General features: G+C 42.6%; 1 protein-coding gene across 1 annotated transcript in view; it reads right to left on the bottom strand.

Moving 5' to 3' along the window:
* PIK3C3 (phosphatidylinositol 3-kinase catalytic subunit type 3) overlaps positions 1-17542 on the bottom strand; it is a 100025-nt gene extending 82483 nt beyond the window's left edge. The window contains exons 1-5 of the mRNA XM_054398342.1: positions 17450-17542; positions 15786-15974; positions 15159-15302; positions 12873-13002; positions 1277-1363 (exon numbers count right to left, since the gene is read on the bottom strand). Of these exons, the coding sequence (XP_054254317.1) occupies positions 1277-1363; positions 12873-13002; positions 15159-15302; positions 15786-15974; positions 17450-17517 (618 nt within the window). The 5' untranslated portion in view covers positions 17518-17542. The remainder of the gene's footprint in view (positions 1-1276; positions 1364-12872; positions 13003-15158; positions 15303-15785; positions 15975-17449) is intronic.
* Positions 17543-21638: the final 4096 nt, after the last annotated feature.

Genomic DNA, 21638 nt, shown 5'->3' with positions numbered 1-21638 from the left:
GCAATCACCCTACTGATTAACTAGATTATCAATTGTGGTAGCAATTAGTCAGCTAATCATTTCATAGAACTACTTGAGACCATATCACCTTCTTCCTGACATTTTTCCTTCCTTACATTCCTACTTCATGATAAACAACCACATGTAGCAGATATAATCTTACTGTTTTCATCAGTGGCTTGCAACTGTGGACTACAGGTCTGCAAAAAAGGCAGTTCAGAATAACCAGCTGATACTCAGGGATTTCTATGTTCATTTTTGTAGTGTTGTTTTTTAAATCATTGAAAACAATTATGTACGTCAATCACTAGTTTAGATAGTATCATGAAAAAGACAAATTAAACTTGGACTGCATGATCAGATTTGCAGCTCATTCTTATCAGAAGATCTACTCATGCATGCACTTTCAAAGTGTTTTACCTAGAAAAAGTGCTTATAATTTAGTAATCTAGGTGGGAAACAATAAGAAGTTATACATAACCACCACCAGTTACACCAGGCCAACCATATCCTGGGCTCCATCAAAAAAAGCAGGACCAGCAGACTGAGAAAGGCAATTCTGCCCCTCAACTCCACTCTGGCAAGATCCCACTTAGAAGTGCTGTGTTTATCTCTGGAGTCCCCAGCTCAGGAAAGACTCTGATCTGCTGGAGTGGATCCAGCGGAAGCCACAAAAACGATTAGAGTGCTTGAACACCTCTTCTACGAAGAAAGGCTAAAGGAATTCAGGTTCTTCAGCCTGGAGGTGACCTTACTGCAGCCTTTGATTACTTGAAAGGGAACTTACAAAATAAAAATAGGGACAGTGTTTTTAGCAGTGCCTGATGTGACAAGGCAAGGGGTGATGGCTTTAAGCTAAAAGCAGATTCAGACTAGACCTGAGGAAAAACTTGTTCACAATGAAGGTGGTAAAACACTAGTATGAGTTTCCCAGAGAGTTTTAGATGCCCCATATCCAGAAACTTTCCAAGTCAGATTCGACAGGGTGCTCTGAGTAACATGATCTAGTTGAAAATGTCCCTGCTCACTGCAGGGAGGGTTGCACTGCATTACTTTTAAAGGCCCCTTCCATGCCAAGCAATTTGATGATTGCATGAATCTCATTAATATCAAAGTAAAATCAACTTTGGAAGCTTACGGAATTATTTTTTTCTTTTATCATATAATCTGGCAATTCAAGGAAATTAGGACAAATGGTAAGTCTCCTAGTCAATCAAATGTTCCTTATTAGCAAGATCCAAAACCAAAATTACAAATCTGATATACAATGACCTACCTCATTGATCATTTCTATTTCTCTGAAAGTCAGTCTGTCCAGCCAGTCCACTTTCACCATGTGACCTTGCCGATGAGATTTGGTGAGCTGCATGAAAATGCAGAGTAACACTTAAATTCCACAGATGAAGAAAAAGAGTGTCACAGTTATAATTTAAGAGACACTACCACGAAATTAGTAGAAAAACAAGGTAAGTGGAAAAAATGCTTGTGCAATACATACAGTAGATCCTTGTAAAGAGCTAAGTCATGCCAAGCACATCAGCGTTGCCTTTTTAACACATTAAAAACAGGAATCTGTTTTTCAAAGTCAAATAACAAAGATACTTTTTTTCCCCTAAGTTTCATATAGTAAAACTTACCAAGCCAAACAAAAAAAAAAAAAAAAAAGGATTTTGAAATCTGTCTAAGCTGAATAATTATGCCCTTATTAGCATTAACTAAACAAGTTTTCAGACTGGGACTTCCGCATAGGGAAAGGTCAGCCAAAGACTTATACGAAGTCATAGAGAGCTTATTCTCCCTTCCATTTTAATCGTCCTAAAAATAGTTCAAGTTTTACTCTTGTATCTCCAAATTGTTTTAAAAATAGCAAGGAGATTGAGTTGCTGAAAGGACTACCTACTGCTACAGGAGTAAAAGACAACATGAGTCACCCTAGCTGTAGCTGCAGATGCACTGACACAATAGCTCATGAAAAATTGAGCAGACCACCACGGGAATAAGAACAAGATTAACTTTTCAGCTCCTAAGAAATGACAAGTGCTCCCAAAAAAAATTAGTAATTCTTGAGGTAGGCAAAAAGTCATGCAAACAGATTTGAAGACATCAAGTTCTCTTATGTTTCAAAGAAATTTGTACCTGTCTAGAAATCAGCTAGTGAAAAGACCCTAAAAACTGTTTCTATTAAAGAAAGCATTAAAACTACTACTTCTTCAGCTTTGTTCTGTGGTCAGTCAGTATTTAAATTTGAGCAGGCCGTATAACTGGAACTTGCGTTTCTTGCCCATCTGACAGCCAGGAGACAGGCAATACACAAACAGTACTAGGACAGCATATGTACAGGATAGAGCATATACGGAAGAGCAGAGGATACATAACAGCTGACTTCTTCCATATATAACTAGAGATAAGGGTACTACTAAAAAAAAAAAAGTCAAGGAAGACTTATCTCTTGCTGTGTCCTCATGTGCTGGGTTACACACATCCTGGATGAGACTGAAAGAACCCAGCCCCCAGGTGGACAAGAGAAACTTAATCCAGGTGGGACTTGGTTCCTTCCCCACCAGGAGAAGGGGTCCCTTGGCTCAAAGTTGGTGCACTCCATTCCCCCTTCCTGTCCAGCCATCCTATTAAAAGGGAAGACATCTCGCTACTTGCTCTCTTTCCTGCCTTGTCCACTCAAAAGAACATCGGCTGCTGCCACTGCCTCCTGGACTGACCACGTGGCCAGGGCCTACATCTTCTAACTGAATCCACTCACATCCAGGGGAATACAATGCCATCCAGGCTTGGTTTTGTCTATTTTCACATTTACCCTTATCCTTTACCTTTGTGAACCCTCCCTGTTACTGCTATATATATTTTGTTGTTGTTAAAAAAATTTACCTCTTCTAATTCCAAGCAGATTCCAGGCTATTTCTTTCATAAATTTACCTCTCCTCTCCCCCTTTTTTTTTTTTCCTCCCTCTCTAACTTGCCTGGGAAAAGGAAGGGAAGAGGAATCTCAATCCATTATCATTTGAGCTCCTAAATTCCAGTCAGAGCTCAAACCAGCACAATATTTTGGCCCTTCCAATGTGAGGCTTGGAAAATAATATTTTGTTTGAAAATTAATACTAGATTGGGAAAGAAGGATTTGGAAATAGAAATGTTAATTTTACAAACTAATACTTCAAGTTTTTGGATGGGCTGTGGGGCTGGATCTTTTGGACCCAAATGTACAAACTAATAACTTACTGTCGTGAAGGCATCACATGCCCAGAATTATGCCCCCTGATACCAGCTACCTTGTCCCAACATGTTCTGGGAAGTCCCCCTTCCACCCTCCTTTCAGGAAGGGAAGACAAAAGGCTCAGGCGCCTGCCTGTCTCCTAAGGGGCAAACAGAAGCAGGCACCCATCTCAATGGGATGCCTATGCTCTGTGCCATCTAAGGGCATAATTCTAGCTTCACCTTTCTATAGGTGGAAGCAGGTTGTTGGCAAGTGTGCCCATTGGCTAAGTCCAGCCTCGAGTGTCTGTAAGTATCGCTCCATTTTGGTGCCACGTTGCTCTCTCCTTTTGCTTTCACCCATCATGCAACTCACGATTGTGTAAGCTATAAGCCTTTCACGCAAGCGTACTCGGAAGCCTCTGCGAACATGGAAGCCAGCCCACGGAGTGTGCATCGAGGACCCGCAAAGGATGACCCCGTCGCCAGAAGCGACGTAGACCCAGTCGACAAGGACTGAGGGAAGCCCCCAAAGAGGGTAAGCTGTAACCCAAAGGGGGAAGGACTAGCCTAAACCTGGCTGTCCAGAAATGCTGCAAGCTAATTAAGCAGCCAAATAAGCAGAAACGCATCTTGCGTGGCCCCTGCAGACCGCCGGAGTGAAAGGAGCCGCCCCCTGTAGCCGCTCCGCCCCCTGTAGCCGCTCCGCAGCCCGTATCAGGGCGAGAAACACCCAGGATTTTTCCCTGAGGGAAAAGAGAGAGCAAAGATTAGCCTCTCCATTGAAGTCAAGGCAATGACTGTACCATTATAATTTAAATGGAAGCAGTCGCCCAGAGAAGTGGCAGTCAGCTCACCTCGAGCCAAGCCGAGCGGGGGAAGCATCGAGGGGGGGAAGCATCGCGTCACCGCACCCCCCACCGGAAACCTGCCTACGGGAAAACTACCCTCGATTGTAGGGCTGAGCACCGAAAAGACCTGGCCCTCCTGAGCCGTCCTCCAGTCAAGGAGTCGCACCCCTCCCCGCAGACCGCAGGAGGACAAAGAAGCGAACTGCCCTTCCCGCAGACCGCGGGAGGAGAAAGCCAACCTTGCCCCCCCCACAGAGCCGGGAGGGAGAAAGAAAGCGCCACCCGAACGGGGTCAACCTCGGGCAGAAGCAGATACCCAGCGAGCCCGCGTGATCCGGCAATTTGTCTCGCTGCATGTATCTTTCATGTGTGTAACATTTAGTAACGTTCTATTCAAAGCACCCGCACATAGCCGCGTGATATTTCCAGCTTAACCTGCCTCGTGACAACATTATAAACATCTCTTACATAGCTAGCAGCCGTAAGCACTCTGTCGAGTCTCCATCTAGTGGACAAGCGGCAGAACTGCACCCTTTCGTCCCCTTAATTAAAAATTGACTGTAAATATTATAATTTGGTATAATTGTAAATACTAAATCAGTTATGGTCTATATTATTACAACCGTGCATCCAAATCAATAAAGTAATTAATCGACTATAATAATAATAATTTCATAACTCATATTTTCATAATTAATAATTAATAATCACCATCCTCCATCCCTATTCCCCCTCTCCATTACACTTACCATGTGATTTAGTTAATGATAGAGATGCTGCTTGACTGGGTAAAAACCTTAGCGATGCAGTTTTGCATGTACCTCTTGAATTCCACCAACTGTACTGGCAGTGGGCACTTCATTAACTTCTCTGACAAAGAATTTTTCTGAAGCCTATTATGAAACTAATGGAGTAGATAAAAATGTTTTTGAAGGAAAATGGCAATATATAGCAATATGTTCTATAGGCTTAAATGTAATCTTTATAATTAGATCAGCTCTGGCCGAATGGGGAGGTGCTAACCCATTAAGAGCTCTCTGCAGAGGGACAATAGGCTCAAGGAAGTCTTTTGTAAGCCTTGACAAAAGACTTCCTGGTAGAGAGCTTCCAACACTGTAGATATTGTGACAATGTTTATGAAAACAGGAGGGAGGGGTCTGGCTGCAGTGACTGCTGTCCAGCCTGATGGGGGCTGGCCCAGCCTGAGGCCCAGCCCCGAGGGTTTGACCCCGCACCAACAGCTTCACACCTAACCCCTGATGCTTCTATACACTGAGTTTCTCTAGCACCGGTCACCACGTGCAGGAAAAAGATGCAAAAATCAGCTCCAAACACAGATGGTGAAGAAGGCACTTCAGGAGGACCCAGCACATCTCAGAACCCACTGACAGATGAGGAGGACTCAGATCATGAGATAATAACCATCACATCTCTGCCCAGAAAAGAATTAAAGCAAACTCATCTGGACTACGCACAGAAAGAGGGTGAGACAATATTAAACTGGACCCTGAAATGTTGGGATGAGGGTGCAGGGAGGCGAAGCTTCTAGGCTCCCTGTCTCATGATGCCGGTCTGGACAAAGAGTTAGCAAAACTTGATGGAACACGTACACTCTGGGCCCGGATTATCGATGCTATAAAGTGCAGGTACCCTACTAAAGAGGATTTGTCCTTGGCCCCAATTAAATGGACAGCTATGGAACAGGTCATTCGGTACCTGAGACAGATGGCTGTGCTGGAGATAACTTATGGAAATGGCCAGCTCCCCTTGGATCCAGATGAGGTGCCCATAAAATAGTCCTTCATAAAGAAACTCACCCAGGGTTCCCCTCGAAGATATGCACACACACTAGGACATTTTAAGGACCCTAAAGGGACCCAAGTGGGCATTTGGGGTGGCAGTTGTGGAGACTGCAGACAAGGAACAGCTGTCTACCATGCCTGAGCTGTCAGATGACTCCTCCACAGTCGGCAACCATAAGGTGCAGGATTTCAAATTACCAATTGCTTCTCGCATAGTGCATCACATGCAATACAGGACCAACCGAGACTCTCTGCAATCCATACATCAACTGATTTGACAACTGGAGAGCCAGAAGGTAATCAGCAAAACTCATTCACCCTTCAAAAGCCCAATATGGCCAGTGCGGAAGGCAAATGGGGAATGGAGATTGATTATGGACTACTGTGGCCTGAATGAAGTGACTCCTCCAATCAGCGCTGCTGTGCCAGACATGATGGAGCTCCAGTACAAACTGGAATCGAAGGTGGCCAAGTGGTATGCCACAATAGACATTGCTAATGCTTTCTTCTCCATTCCCATTGCAGAAGAATGTAGGCCACAGTTTGCTTTCACCTGGAGAGGTGTTCAATACCAGTGGAATTATCTCCCCTGGGGGGGAAACACAGTTCTACCATCTGCCTTGAGGTGATCCAAACTGTTCTGGAGAAGGATGAAGCTCCTGAGCAACTGCAGTTCATCAATGACATCATTGTGTGGGGTGAGACAGCAGAGGACGTCTATCAGAAGGGTAAGAGGATAATCCATATCCTGTTGGAGGCTGGCTTTGCCATAAAGAGGAGCAAGGAAAAAGGGCCTGCCAGAGAGATCCAGTTTCTAGGAGTTCGATGGCAAGATGGCCATCACCACATCCCTCAGGATGCGGTGAATAAGGTAGCCACTATGGTGCAACCCACTAGTAAGAAAGAGACACAATCCTTCTTGGGGCTTGTGGGCTTCTGGAAAATGCACATTCCCAGGTACAGTCAAATAGTGAAACCCCTCTTCCATGTAACACGGAAGAAAAATAGTTTTGTGTGGGGACCTGAGCAACAGATAGCATTTGACCAGATAAAACGAGAAGTGGTCCATGCTATGGCTCTGGGACCTGTTCAAACTGGGCCAGAGATCAAGAATGTGCTGTATACTGCGGCTGGTGAGAGTGGTTCTGTGCGGACCTTGTGGCAGAAAGCTCCTGATGAAACAAGGGGCAGGCCTAGGTTTCTGGAATAAGGGGTACAAAGGCTCTGATGCCAACTACACTGCAACAGAAAAGGAAATCCTAGCTGCCTATGAGGGAGTCTGAGCTGCTTCTGAGATGATTGGGACTGAGTCACCACTCCTTTTATCTCCAAGACTTCCCGTCCTGACTTGGATGTTTAAAGGGACAGGCTCAACCCCACATCATGCCGCAGATGCCACCTGGAGTAAATGGATGGCCCAGATAACTCAGCAAGCTCAAATGAGGAACTTCAAATGCCCTGGCATAGTGGAAATAATCACCAACTGGCCAGAGGGTGCTGACTTTGGGATGCCACCAGAGAAGACAGTGACCCATGCTGAGGAGGCTCCTCCATATAATGACCTCCCTGATGCTGAAAAGGGCTATGCTTTATTCACAGATGGATCTTGCCGTCTTGTAGGAAGCAAGCAGAGATGGAAGGAAGCTCTCTGGAGCCTAACAAGGCAAGTGGCAGAAGCAAGGGACAGAGAAGGTGAATACAGTCAGCATGCAGAGATAAAAGCTGCCCAGATGCCCCTGGGTATAGCAGAACAGGAGAACGGGCCAGTGCTTTAACTCTACACTGACTCCTGGATGGTAGCAAACACCTTGTTGGGGTGGCTGAGGGAATGGAAGAATGGATGGCAGAGGAAAGGAAAGGCTGTCTGAGCCACGGACCTGTGGCAAGATACTGCTGCCAGTCTGGACAAACTGCCAGTAAAGATACAGCACATCGATGCACACATCCCCAAAAGCCGAGCCACTGAGGAACACCAGCACAACCACCAAGCAGATCTGGCTGCTAAAATCTCCTGGATAGATTTGAACTGGGAACACAAGGGTGAGCTATTTTCACATACCAGTGGGCTCAGGACAGATCAGTGGACATATCCATGGAAGCCATCTCCCAGGTTATTCATGAGCATTGCATCTGTGCTGCCATAAAGAAGGCTAAGCACATGAAGCCTTTGTGGTATGGGGAGACATGGTCAAAGTATAAGTACAGAGAGGCCTGGCAGATAGACTACATCACCCTTCCTCGATCTCACAGTGACAAGCAGTACGTACTGACCATGGTGGAGGCAAGTACAGGGTGGCTGGAAACCTACCCAGTACCTCATGCCACTGCCCGCAACACCGTTCTGGGCCTGGAGAAACACGTCCTGTGGAGACACGGCACCCTAGAGAGGATCGAATCGGACAACGGAACCCATTTCAAGAACCATTTCGTAAGGGACTGGGCAAAGGAACATGGGATTGAATGGATTTACCATATCCCATACTACACACCAGCTGCGGGGAAGGTTGAACGCTACAATGGCTTGGTGAAGACCACCCTAAAGTCATGGGGCTGGAACCTTTAGGAACTGGGAAAAACACCTAGCTCAGGCTACTTTGTTAGTCAATAGCAGAGGGTCTGTAAACTAAGCTGGTCCTGCCCAGTCCAAACTGTTGCAAACAGTAGCTGGAGATGGAGTTCCTGTAATATATGAGAAAAACCTACTGGAAAAATCAGTATGGGTTTTCCCTGCTGCTGGTGGGGGCAAACCAACCCAAGGGGTGGTCTCTGCTGAGGGGCCTGGTCACACATACTGGGTCATGCTAGAGACTGGGGATATTCAATGTGTCCCACAACAAAACGTGACTTTGGCTGAAAAGGTATAGCCTCAGAAGGTAACACTGATTAATGTAACATAATCACTGTATAATAGCTGTAAGTTGTTGTAAGTTTTCTTTCCTAGTTTGATAACAATCTGGCGTCCAGAATCCAACATGAACCCACTGCACACAGGCACCAGCCCAGAGGACTTTTGCATCATCTCTCCTACACCTGTTCCTGCTTTCCCACAGCAAAAGACTTTTCCTGTTTCCCCTACAGCAATAGACTGTTCATGATCCCCCTTCAGAGACAAAGACTGTTTCCTGGTTTTCCTTATTCTTCTCCACATTCCTGCCCATCTGAAACACCACCTGCATCAACTGGAACCTGAGAGAGAGACTGCTCTGAGAGAGAGGGACAGCCAGGATAAGGAAAGATTTGCAACAAGAACTCTAATACTCACCACAATTCATGACTGGATAAAGAGACTGTGACAGCAAAGTGCAAGTGGACTACAGGGGTGGACTGTGCTGGGTTACACACATTCTGGATGGGACTGAAAGAACCCAGCCCCCAGGTGGACAAGAGAAGCGTAATCCAGGTGGGACTTGGCTGCTTCCCCACCAGGAGAAGGGATCCCTTGGCTCAAAGATCTATTCCACTCCCCCTTCTTGTCCAGCAAACCTATAAAAAGGGAGGACATGTCGCTGCTTGCTCTCTTTCCTGCCTCGTCCACTCGAAAGGCTGCTGCTGCTGCCTCCTGCACTGACCACATGGCCAGGGCCTGCTTCTTCCAATTGAATTCACTCGCATCCAGGGGAATACAGTGCCATCCAGGCTTGGTTTTGTGTATTTCCCATTTACCCTCATCCCTTACCTTTGTGAACCCTCCCTGTTACTGCTATATATGTATTTTGTTGTTGTCGTTGTTAAAAAATTTACCTCTTATACTTCCAAGCAGACTCCAGTCTATTTCTTTCATGATTTTACCTCTCCTCTCCCCCTTTTTTTTAAATCTCCCTCTCTACCTTGTCTGGGAAGAGGGGGGGAGGAATCTCAATCCATTATCATTTGAGCTCCTAAATTCCAGTCAAAGCTCAAACCAGCACACCTCAGTATCAATATAGGCTAGAAGATGAAGGGATTTAGAGCCAGCCTGTGAAGAAGGACTTGGGTGTACTGGTAGATGAAAAGCAGGATATGAGATGGCAACATGCACTCACAGCCCCAAAGGCCAACAATATCCTGGGCTGCATTAAAAGAAACAGGGCCAGTAGGTTGAGAAAGGTGGTTCTGCCCCTCTACTCCTGGTGAGATCCCACCTGCAGTTCTGTTTTTATCTCTGCAGTCCTCAGCATAGGAAAGACATGGACCAGCTGGAGTACATCCAATGGAGGCCACAAAAACAAGCAGAGGACTGGAACAATTCTCCTCTGAAGAAAGGCTGAGTTAAGGTTCTTCAGCTCGGAGAAATGGCAGCTCCAGCCATTCAATACATAAAGTGGGCTTTTCATCAGCACCCACTGCAACAGGAAAAAGGGTAATGGTTGCGAACTAAAAGACGCGAGATTTAGGTGAAGACTTTTTTGAGTCTATGACTGATTCTGTGCTGGGAATTCCCTAAGTTGCAGAGTTTGTCAAATATCTTCAACAGACTTTCAGCAGCTTACCACTATAAACATAGGGGGAAAAAAAAATAAAACCAATGTGAAGAAAAACAAAATTTTCACCAGTAGTGTTGTTCCATTACACTCACTGAAATTCCCAGTATACTGACATCTTAGCAGCAGGGGCACAAGTATTACTAAACATACTATTAGAGTGTCTGTCTACCAAGTCTTCTAAGAATTAATTAACTGTCAAGTATATAATGGGGCCTTTAATTTGTTTTGTCTCCACTGAACTCTGAAACACCTAATCTTCAGATTAGCTTCAATCAACTTCAGAAACTTAACCGTACAAAAGCAAAAGGAAGGACAGGTGAGCAAAGTATAATCCCTAAGAAGATTTCAGAATGCTGGATGCAACCAAAGCACAGAAGCCTAGCCTATAAGTTCTTTCACCGTATCAGTAGGAATGTAAGAGGGAGGACAATGTAGTAATAATTTTTTGGTATCTTATGCTGTATTCTGCAGCAAATTCATCAAATTGTATCAATCTAAAAAGAGTGTACCAGAAAAGTCTGCATTCACAATAACTCCTGGGATGCAAATCAATGGCTTTTCATCAAGAGCAATTTTACACAAAACATTCATGTGTTTTATAAGAGCATATGACACCTCAACATGAAATGAGACTTGCCACAGCATCAACTATGCAAGACAAAAGGATGCAACTCCTCCAGCTGCCATTGTGTTTATACGAATTTCATATACTAATAAATACCATGCAAATACATACAAACTCAAAAGCATGTCAGGCAAATGAAAAGTTAGTTTTTAGTCTCTGGTATCAAACATTAATCAATAGCAGGACACTTATAAATGATAAGTCTGTCCAATAAATGAGAAAAAAACGAACAAAAAAAACCAACAACTATGAAACAAATCATAGCATGTACAAAGTCCACACAAACCAAACTTGTATTTAGTTAGTCCTACTACTCTTATCTACAATTATAAATAATTGTATCTACAGGAAGCATTCAGCAACTGGCAAGTAAATCACAGAAAAACTGAAGGTGATGATGCTCAAACAATGGCTATTTAAGAATGATACATCACAAGAACCTCATCTGCTGCGTAAATAGCTGCATAAATGGCATAAATGAAAGCTCTCATATACTACCCAGACTCCCTATTCACTTGACCAGCATATGATGGTAAAATATTTTTATAAACAAACACAACAAAGTATCAGTGAAAACAGAATTTTATCACCTAAAACAGCTCTCAAAAGAGAAGAATGGGGGCAGCATTATTAGCTTTTCATTAGCCATTAACCAGAACTCTCAATTGGGATGTGAAAGGAGAATTCCTCTCTTGCTCAGGCGCTTTAAGTCTTCATCTCCCATATGCCATAAAGAACCAGTTTGAACAGATTCAAATTATTTTAAAACACTCCACATTATTTTTTACTTCTTGAACTAGGGAGGTGTAACAGGTTAATGTGCAGCTCACATCATTACAGGAGCACATGGAAACGAAGGCAGAAGGGGAAAATACACTGGTAGGGTACGGTCATGCCTGCATAGTAGAACTAACATGGAAGTACCCATACTCCTAAAATCCTCTCTCTAAGAGCCACTGTCTATATCATAAAATCATTTGTTAAATAAGCTTGATATTTAGAGTCTGCCTACAAAGCTTCCTTAGCTAGAGGGGATCTATTCTACTATGGTCCTGCCATGGGACAAGCATGGCACATGCTTTAGTGAGTTTTACATTCTAAATTCCAGGTGAACACGCTACACAAAGACTCTAAATCAAAGTTAGTTTATTGCTGTGGCAAATCTTCAGATGAGAAAGAAAACATACTTATGACACTGGACTTGTCTTTCACTGGGAACTGCACAAAGGTGCGGATGAAAAGTGTAAGACCAAGAAGTGTAAGACGAAAGTACAATGAGTAAGGGGGTTGAGCAGTCTGGCAAGCTTGTGGAAACAAATGATAGAGATCAGCTAGCAGAATAGCTCAAAAACTAATATATAATTATCAACTCCAGTACTTCTGATGGCAAAAATACATTTTGCCATCAAGCTGGATGAAGAAACTACTAACATACACACATATTCATGACCTTAAACGAATGAATGAAACTGTGGTTAATTTTTGCAGTTCTACTCAAATTCTTTCTAATGCAGAGGTATGTCATACACATCTGTACACTACACAGTGTAGAGTCTTCAGTCTAAAGGATGGATACCAAAAGAAACCAGTTCTTATAAGTTACATTTAGGAGCTGCTCACTGAACCTGATGAAATTTCAGTTTCAAGCATCTTCAAGGCACATTCACATCTTCATTCTTTACAAAGAAGCAGGACATTAAATTGTTACAAGCTGTATTAAAACATATTTATGTGTCTCCTTTTAAAAATACTTCAGAAGCAAATGAATATGATCTGGTTTAGTTGCTTGCATAAATCCTCTGAAATAACTAATCAAAGGATGAAAGCTTTCACATGAGAAAACAACATATGAAGCCTGTCTTCATTTCATTCCAATCAAGTGCAAGCTCTTCACACACCTCAAAGTTACTTGCTCTTCCATTACCTTTGCCAAGCGGCTCATTTGATCTTCAGAGACTGTGCTGCTGGTTCTTCCAGGAGTTTTGGTGGGCTCTGAGCCATCAGCTTCTACATTGGGCCAAACTTTCAAATCATGCATTCCTTGACGAAACATACTGCAGGGAAAAATGCAGAATCACTTCAGTAAATGCAAACTATTAAAACTGTCAGGAATCAAAGCACAGCAGCAGTTTCAAGAAAATGGATTAGCTTCCTGTGTCAAACCTATAAACATGGACTGCCGTGCATAACTTAACTGAACTGCACAAGTACCCTGCACCATGTGCCCTCTATAGCCTTTTTTTTTAATTGGTACACAGAATTTAGAGAAAAAAGAATGTCTGTAGTAACTTTTTGGCAAACATAATTCCTGAAGTCAGTGGAGTACTACAAGCGCAAACTGCAGACAGAGATCAACCTTCACAATTTCATTATTTTTAATGAGGCAAAGACTATTCCTCTTGACTTGCAAATTGTATTATTTTTAAGTCTACCAGTCTCAAAAAAAAATTCAACCAAAAAAAATTAAAAACAAAACAAGCCACAGAACTATTTCAGTTTCATTTGAAACAAACTGATAAAAAGCAGCCTTCTTAGCTGCCAAACAATAACTGCAAAAAAAACCCCAAACATCCACAGAACAACCCTCAACACACCATTTTCTTCATCTACCTTTGAATGTGAATTAATAATTAAAAATGTGCAATGAACAACTTTGCAGGATAACTGACCACACTTTCTCTGTAAAACTCCCTTTGTATTTGTGGCTACCCACCTAAGAAATCAAGTGCATTACTTTTGCCAATAAGAGACGATTACTTAAGCCTAACACCTTGAAGTAAATACAATTGGAAGGAACATTAAAAAAAAAATAATCAACCATTAAAAATAAGAAGTATCAACTGGAAGGACCATCTGACCTTGAAAATACACATCACTTCATGGAATACTAATACAAGGGCTTCCATTTACAAGCAAATACACAATTTTCAAATTATTTGTTCCTTTCTGTCAACCTACTGCCCCCAAGCCCTACATACTGGAAATAAAAGTAAATCTGATTTACAAATGTTGTCTTTTTTCCAGGAACTATGCTCTAATGCTTGAAAAAACACCGGTAGTCTATGTGGCACAGTACAATTGATTCAGTTCCATTTTCTGTCCTAAGGTGCCATCTTTCTATCAAATCAGAATCTTCAAAAACAGAGATACAGCCTTTCTCACCTATAATTTTCTGTATTCAAGTATCACTATAACGTTTTTTAATTCTAACCTAAATTTTTCCTGTACTTCCATTTAGCTGTTCTTACCCACTGACAAGAGAACAAGACTATTCCCATTTTCCAATCCTACCTACATAGGAAAGCATTTCTAGCATTCTGCTCAGTCTCACTAATCTTTAATTTTCTTCTATCACATTTATTTGACAGTCCATGACATGGACTCCCTTAGATTCCTAGTAGTCAGCAACATGAAGTCAGTTATATAGAACCCCATGTATCTCAGATAAGCAGTCAAGCAGAGAATGAGGATACAGCATTGTCCATGATGAGCATGTCTGTAGACTGCTCATATACATTCGACGTTGTTTCAAAACAGCATCACGATGACGAATTGTGTAAAACTGAAAATGTACCACAAATGTGTCCTGTTTTCCAAGGCATGTGACTACCATCAATTTCAAGACAGTACCAACATCTCATACCTTTCCTTACACTGAAACCTATTTTTTATTCACTCAGTTTTGCACTTATCAAGATCCTTTTGATGTATTGTCACCTTTCTGCACACCTGTAATCTTGTAGTCCTTCCCTGGTATTAATGTTACCATCCCCAAATTCACTGAGCTCACTCTTGGATCACAGAGGATTAATTGGAAAATTACTAAGCTACACATTACTCCTCATAATACCACAGTAACAGAATAATTGCAGACCAGTTCAGTCAAAATCTTAAGCGACCACTGCCAGCCATGAATTGTAGAAATGTAACTATTGATTTCAGCATCTGCTACATTAAAATCCAAAATCCAAACTCACAGATTAAAAAAGGAGTCTAAATTCTGATATTATACAAGAAAAGACTTTTTTTTAAACACTGCAGTTTGTATTCAGTTACATTCAGGAAGAAACAGAGTAAATCATTAGTGTGTCTGATTTTTTAATCATAGACGTGTTAAGCTGGTTCAAAAAAAGAAAAATCTCCTAACCACTGCTACCTTAATATTGACAAACGAGTCTCAAATCTCTATCAAAGAAAAAAAGCAGTGTACCCATATTTCCCAAAGAGTGAGACTGTTGTTCCTCCCACAGGAACTGCTTTACCAGGTCCATATACATCCCAGATGGTCAAAGCCACCTGTGCATTGCGAGGCAGGTCTGGATACTTCACAGGCAGTTTCAGCCACTCATTCCAGCTGCAGAGAAACACTTTTTATTAGTCACAAAACTTTAGAATTCATGGTAATTTGCATTAATTTATATGACATAGATTCTCATTAGAATGTGAATTTCTAAGGACAGATGGATTACTTTCTTCTGGGTTTTAACCATTCTTTGCTTAGAACATGACAAAAAGGCTAGAGACCAAAGAAAACATTATTCTAGCTTAATAGCTAAATATAAAAGATTCGTTTGTCCAGTAAGTAGTATGAAAGTATGTTTGTCCAGGCCCCAGAAGTTATTTAAGTAATAAGCCACAATTTTATTACTTACCCATGACCAAAACAAAAACCCCGGCTTTGTGCTATCAGGGAAATCATACTGAGACCTGACGAAATCGCAGTTATTTTAAGAAGACAATAGAAATCATTTTGACACAAATAAAAACCAGATACTTATTTAGGTAACTTGACACCCTGGAAACTAAGAAGAATATGAAACTAAAAGCAGTTACTTACTTCCATCTAGTGCTAAAAGCTTTGTAGGAAGTTCTAACTGGAAGAGCAAGAGGCTTCCCTTCTGCAAACACCTGACAAGTTACATACAAGTCAGAACAAGTTTCTTGATACAGTCCTGAGAACTTGAGCATTGGATCTTCCAAGAGAGCTTTGTAACTCTTCTGTTCTCTTTTCCCTTCCAGACTTCCTCTACATGGGAAGGGAAAAAAAAAAAAAAACAGAGGAGGAGGATAGAAAACATAAACCACAATTTATTTTATCCCAGTAAATATCCTATTCTATTTCCATAGCTTATATTTAGACTACCCAGTACTGAGCTATCCTTACTTTGCATTAATAGTGCGTAGCAAAATCCAAATATTGAGAACTCATGATGTGATGTTCAAATACAAAACAAATACAGAATTTACCATTACATATTGATTTAGGAGTGTGGACGGAGAATAGAAGAGATAAATTATTTGCTTCTCTTTTCAATAGCAATACCTTCTTCGAGTACAACCTCTAGATTTTCAGACAGAATCAAACGAGGTACCTTAACCAAGGCAATAGTAAGATGACATATTCTTCAAACATAACTTCAGAATTAAGAAAAATCTTATTTTTAAGCTGCATGAAGTAAGAAACATAAGACTGGCTTTGTATGACAATTTTCTCTCAAAACAACAACAAAAAACCCCACCAAAACTCAACTAAGTAAATTGTTCAAATCAAACTTGATTAAAGCACTGCGAGAACTTTCAGAATGCTATTAGAGTGAATTGATGTAATTTCTCAGGCCTCAGGTATGCCACGATGAAGACAATCATGCATATTAAACATCACATGTCAAAACAAAAAAAGAATTGTGTGGGTGTTGAGAAAACATGTAAAATCTATCTTCCAGCCAAGAAGTACCACAAAATCACTTCAGAGTAGATGAAAAAGTTTATTGCAAGAAACGACAACAGCCTAGTTGAGAACAACGTGCACTCTAATACAAATTAAAAAAAAAAAATCTTTGCTATATTTTTGTTAGACAAAATGAATTAGAAAAAAGATACATACTTCTGACTTCCCAAAGAAGTCAGTTTAAAAAAAAAAAACAAAAACAAAAACAAAAAACACAGAAACAAAACTGAGAAATAAGAAATATACCTTAATGTAGCAACATTAAATATACTGTATTTTTAGAGCCAGCCATGTCCCTCCGTGTGACAACAGCTGGTGAAAGAGACATAAGCGCTGAACTCAAAAGCACCAGCACTGTAGAACCCTAGGCTATGAACGTCTGGTACGGCGTTTAGAGTAAAACTTACAACCCTGGTTATACTGTGGTTATACTGCCGCCGCGGCCTCTCTCCCAACCCACTCCCCGGGATTGCTCGGCGGCATGGAATGCTGACAGCGACGAGGCCCCCTTGCTTCAACCCGGCCGGGAACACGTAAAGGTACGAGCAGCGGCGGCAGCCAGGAACTCTCCATGCTAGCCGTAGGAATTAAGAGCCAGAACCGCCGCCTAACTACAGAGAAGCCAGGCTTCGGGACCCAGCGCAAACCCAGCGAGAAGGTGGGCGGCCCACGACTCCCCCCGAGCTGGCAGAGGGCCAGGTCGCTTCCCACACAGCCCCAGCCGGCCGCGACGAAGCAGAGGGACGCCGCCAGCCCCTTCTCCCCTCACTCACATCTTCAGCTGCACGTTGATGTCCAGATCACAGCTATAAACATAATAAAGCTTCTCGGTCTCGCCCATGGCTGCCGACAATTCCTGCCGGCCACGTCAGCGGCTGCCGAATCTTCCACTACAACAACCCGTGAGAGTAAGGGCCCCCGCCCTACCACGCCGCCGCCGCCAGCACGTCACTCTGCGCATGCGCTGCGCCCATCTTACTTAAGGGAGGAAGACGCTGGGACACCACCACCTCACACTGTAACGGCCCCTTATGAAAATGGCCGCCAGCTTCTGTAAGGCTAATGGGCGGAGCCAGCGCCACCATGGACGCTACCATCCGTACGGCTTGCCCGTTGGCTGCTTCATATCGAGATGGGTGCCTTGTCTCTCCTAAGGGTAGAGATGGCTGTGACATGGAGGACAATACAAGAGTAATGTACGTGAAGGTTTCAAGGTTCTGTTCTTGTCTATTTTCTAACAGCACACCCAGTAGCATTTGGATTTCATAAAGTCTGCCCCTCAAGCTGTGACTACGGTATTGAAAGAACAAGGCTAAAAGTTCATTAAGTTCTGGTTGGGACATAGTTGAGGGATCATGGAAAGTATCTAACCTTGAATAGGATATGAAACAAGATGATGTGTTTAACATGCTCTTTTGTTGTTGCTGCTTTAGACATAACAAAATACATACTTTCCAAACAGAAGATGAGCCAAGAGTGTATCCAGAAGTGACCTTGGGTAACTGCAATGCAAAAATACACACTCCCAAAGTAATAATGAGTATGCTAATTAGGAAACTTCCCTGAACCTCCCTAAAATCACTGAAAAGCATGCTTATGTATGTCATATGAAGCACAGGAAAATATGACTAATCAATGAAGTGTCTCATGCTATTATAAATATTGTTTGCCTTGCAATGTTGGTGTGATGGCTGTTGTTAGATGCCTGCAGAACATAGATAAAGACAAATAACTCTGGATTGCATTTTTGCCTCCATGGTAAAGAACCCTTTTTGGGGGCAACACTTCTTTGCCCTGCAAGGTGGGAGATGCCTCTGAGGCATATATAGTATACACTTAATGTTTCTCCAGGGGTAGTTGCACACTGTGTAATTTTTTAGTTAAGGAGTCTACCTTTATTTTACTAACACCTTTAAAAATGTCACCAAACAGAAGTGGCAGTTGCCTTGTGTCACTGTGCATCAAACATTGTGCAGGACACAGACAATACAGGTTGATTGGTGAACTCATAGAGGTGATTTTGTTATGAGTTCAGCCACACTTACTTTGGGCATAGCTTTTGTTCATCATGTTTTTTCTGAAGCTTCAGCTGTCAGCAGTAGTAGGTGATTAGTGATCATCAACTAATAAAAAAATGGTAGAATATAAGTGCAGATTTACTCTGCATCTGTCATAGACAACCACAAATCATAGATAATTGTATGATTTTAAACCATCTTTAGTGTTTTGAGAATTGATAAGGATTGCATTAATCTTTTAAGTGACAAAAACATATGATATTACTATCCTATGCTTATTCTGTCTACGTATGGAGGGCAGCTGATGCTGACCACAGAGGAAGTTTGTGTTTTATGAACTGAAATGTTTGTGTTATGCTGAACTGCTTTAGCAATGGCATTGGGATAGATGATGTCCAGAATTGTTCTCCAGACCTTACCTTTCTGTGACTTGCTCTGTCAAATCATACAAAGATGTGATTTCAATCAAAACTGTCACTTTATACTACTTTCTAATATTGATAACCTTACATTTATAAGTTCTCAAATACTGTCATAGAGGCAGACACAGTATTTTTCACCCTGAAGGATCCTGAAGTGCTTTGAAAATGCAGTCATGGGCATACCATATATGTGTGGGAATCACCACCTACACTGCTAATGCAGATCTTGCCAGAGGTGACAGAGTGCATTATTTATATGACATGCCACACTGCTACAACTCAGGTAGCACACTAAAGCTGAGCATGGCCATTTGGTACAGAGCAGATGCAGAACTAGGCAAGGACATTATCCCATTTACTGTCTGCTGCCACTTCTGTGGATCCTTCTGGGCACTTGACATTCCCAGCAGCATCTACATAAGACTTCAGGGCTTTGGGAAGATTACTTCAGGGCTCGGGAGCAAAAGTGTTGTTCTCCTCAATCCCTCTACTGACAGGAAGTAATATTGAAGAAAAGAGAAAAATCCATGTGATTAACACATGGCTTAGAGGTTGGTGCCACCAACAGGACTTTGGTTTTTTTGACCACGGGCAAGTTTTCTTGGCATCGGGTCTACTGGTAACAGACAGAGTTCATCTGTCCCATAAAGGGACAAGAATTCTTGCACATGATTTGGCTGGGCTCATTGACAAGGCTTTACAATAGTTTTAGAGGAGGATGGGGACGTAGCTGGCCTTGCCAAACACTCTTGGTGTAGTAGCCCAATACGTGTGAAGCAGTGTGTTGGCATCTTAGATAACCAGAAGGTCTACCCCACCTCAAGGTTGAAAACTAGGTACTCGATTCCCTCCCTGAAATGTTTATATACCAATGCACACAGCATGGGCAGTAAACAGGAGGAGCTGGAGGCCTGTGCTACAGGGAAACTGATATAGCAGCCATCACAGAAACCTGGTGGGATGATTCCCACAACTGGAGTGCTGCAATTGATGGGTACCAACTTTTCATAAGGGATAGGCAAGGAAAAAGAGGTGGTAGAGTGGGCCTCTGTGTTAGGGAAACATGAAACTATGCAAATTAGTGAAGGTGATGATAGGGTTGAGTCCTTATGGTTAAGAATTGGGAGTAAGGCCAGCAAGAGTAATATCATGGTGGGAATCTGTTATAGACCACCCAACCAGCGTGAAGAGGTAGATGAAATTTTTTATAAGGAGTTGAAAGAGGTTTTACAATCACTTTCCCTTGTTCTCATGGGTGACTTCAGATATCTGCTGGGAATACAATACAGCAGGGAGACAACAGTCCTGGAGGTTCCTGGAGTGTGTGGAGGATAACTTCCTGACACAACTGGCAAGGGAGCCAAACAGGGAAGGTGCCCTCCTGGACCTTGCTCCTGCTGCTTGTGAACAGGAAAGAACTTGTGGGGCAAGTAAAGGTTGGAGAGCGTTTAGGGCTCAGTGATCATGAGATGATTAAGTTCTCTATCCTTGGGGAAGCAAGGAGAGGGGTTAGTAAAACTGCCACCTTGAACTTCCATAGGGCAAATTTTGGCCTGTTCAGGAGACTGATTGGCAAAGTCCCTTGGGAGACCACCTGAAAGATATAGGAGTCCAGGAAGGTTGGGCATACTTCAAGAGGGAAGTCTTGAAGGCACAGGAGCATGCTGTCCCTGTGTGCTGAAAAACGAGTCAGCGGGGAAGGTGTCCTGCCTGGCTGAATAGGGAGCTTTGGCTGGACCTCAACAACAAAAGGAGAATCTACGGCCTTTGGAAGAGGGGGTGCAGGTCTCTCATCAGGGCTATAAAGATGTAGTAAAGCTATGAAGGGAGAGAATTAGGATAGCCAAAGCACAGCTAAAGCTCAACCTACCTACAGCCATTAAGGATAATAAAAAATGTTTCCATAAATTCATTAACAACAAAAGGAGGAATAGGGAAAAATATCCTTCCTTTATTGGATGCAGAGGGAAACATAGTGACTAAGGATGAGGAGAAGGCTGAGACACTCAATACATACTTTGCCTTGGTCTTTATCTGTGGATCCAGCAGTTCCCTGGACACCCAGCCTCATGGACTAGGAGTCAGGGAAGGGAATCAGAATGAGTTCATCACAATAAATGAGGAAGTGGTCACTGACCTGATATGATGCTTAGATGCACACAAGTTTATAGGACCAGATGGGCTACACCCAAGGGTGCTGAGGGAGTTGGCAGATGTGCTTGCCAAGCCACTTTCCATTGTTTACCTGAAGTCCTGGCTAACTGGGGAGGTCCCAGTGGACTGGAGAGTAGCAAATGTAACTCCCATCTACAAGAAAGAAAGGAGGATCCAGAAAACTATGGACCTATCAGCCTGACCTCAGTACCAGGGAAGGTCACAGAACAGATCATCTTGAGTGCTATTACACGCCATATGGAGAACAGGTCCTGTCAGCATGGGTTTATGAAGCGCGGGTCCTGCCTGACCAACCTGATATCATTCTATGACAGGATGTCCCAACTGTTGGATGAGGGAAAGGCTGT

This window comes from Indicator indicator (genome assembly GCF_027791375.1).
Source record: "Indicator indicator isolate 239-I01 chromosome Z unlocalized genomic scaffold, UM_Iind_1.1 iindZ_random_scaffold_49, whole genome shotgun sequence".
NCBI lineage: Eukaryota > Metazoa > Chordata > Aves > Piciformes > Indicatoridae > Indicator > Indicator indicator.
The sequence above is the reverse complement of the archived record's forward strand: the minus strand, read 5'-3'. Positions and strand labels throughout refer to the sequence as shown.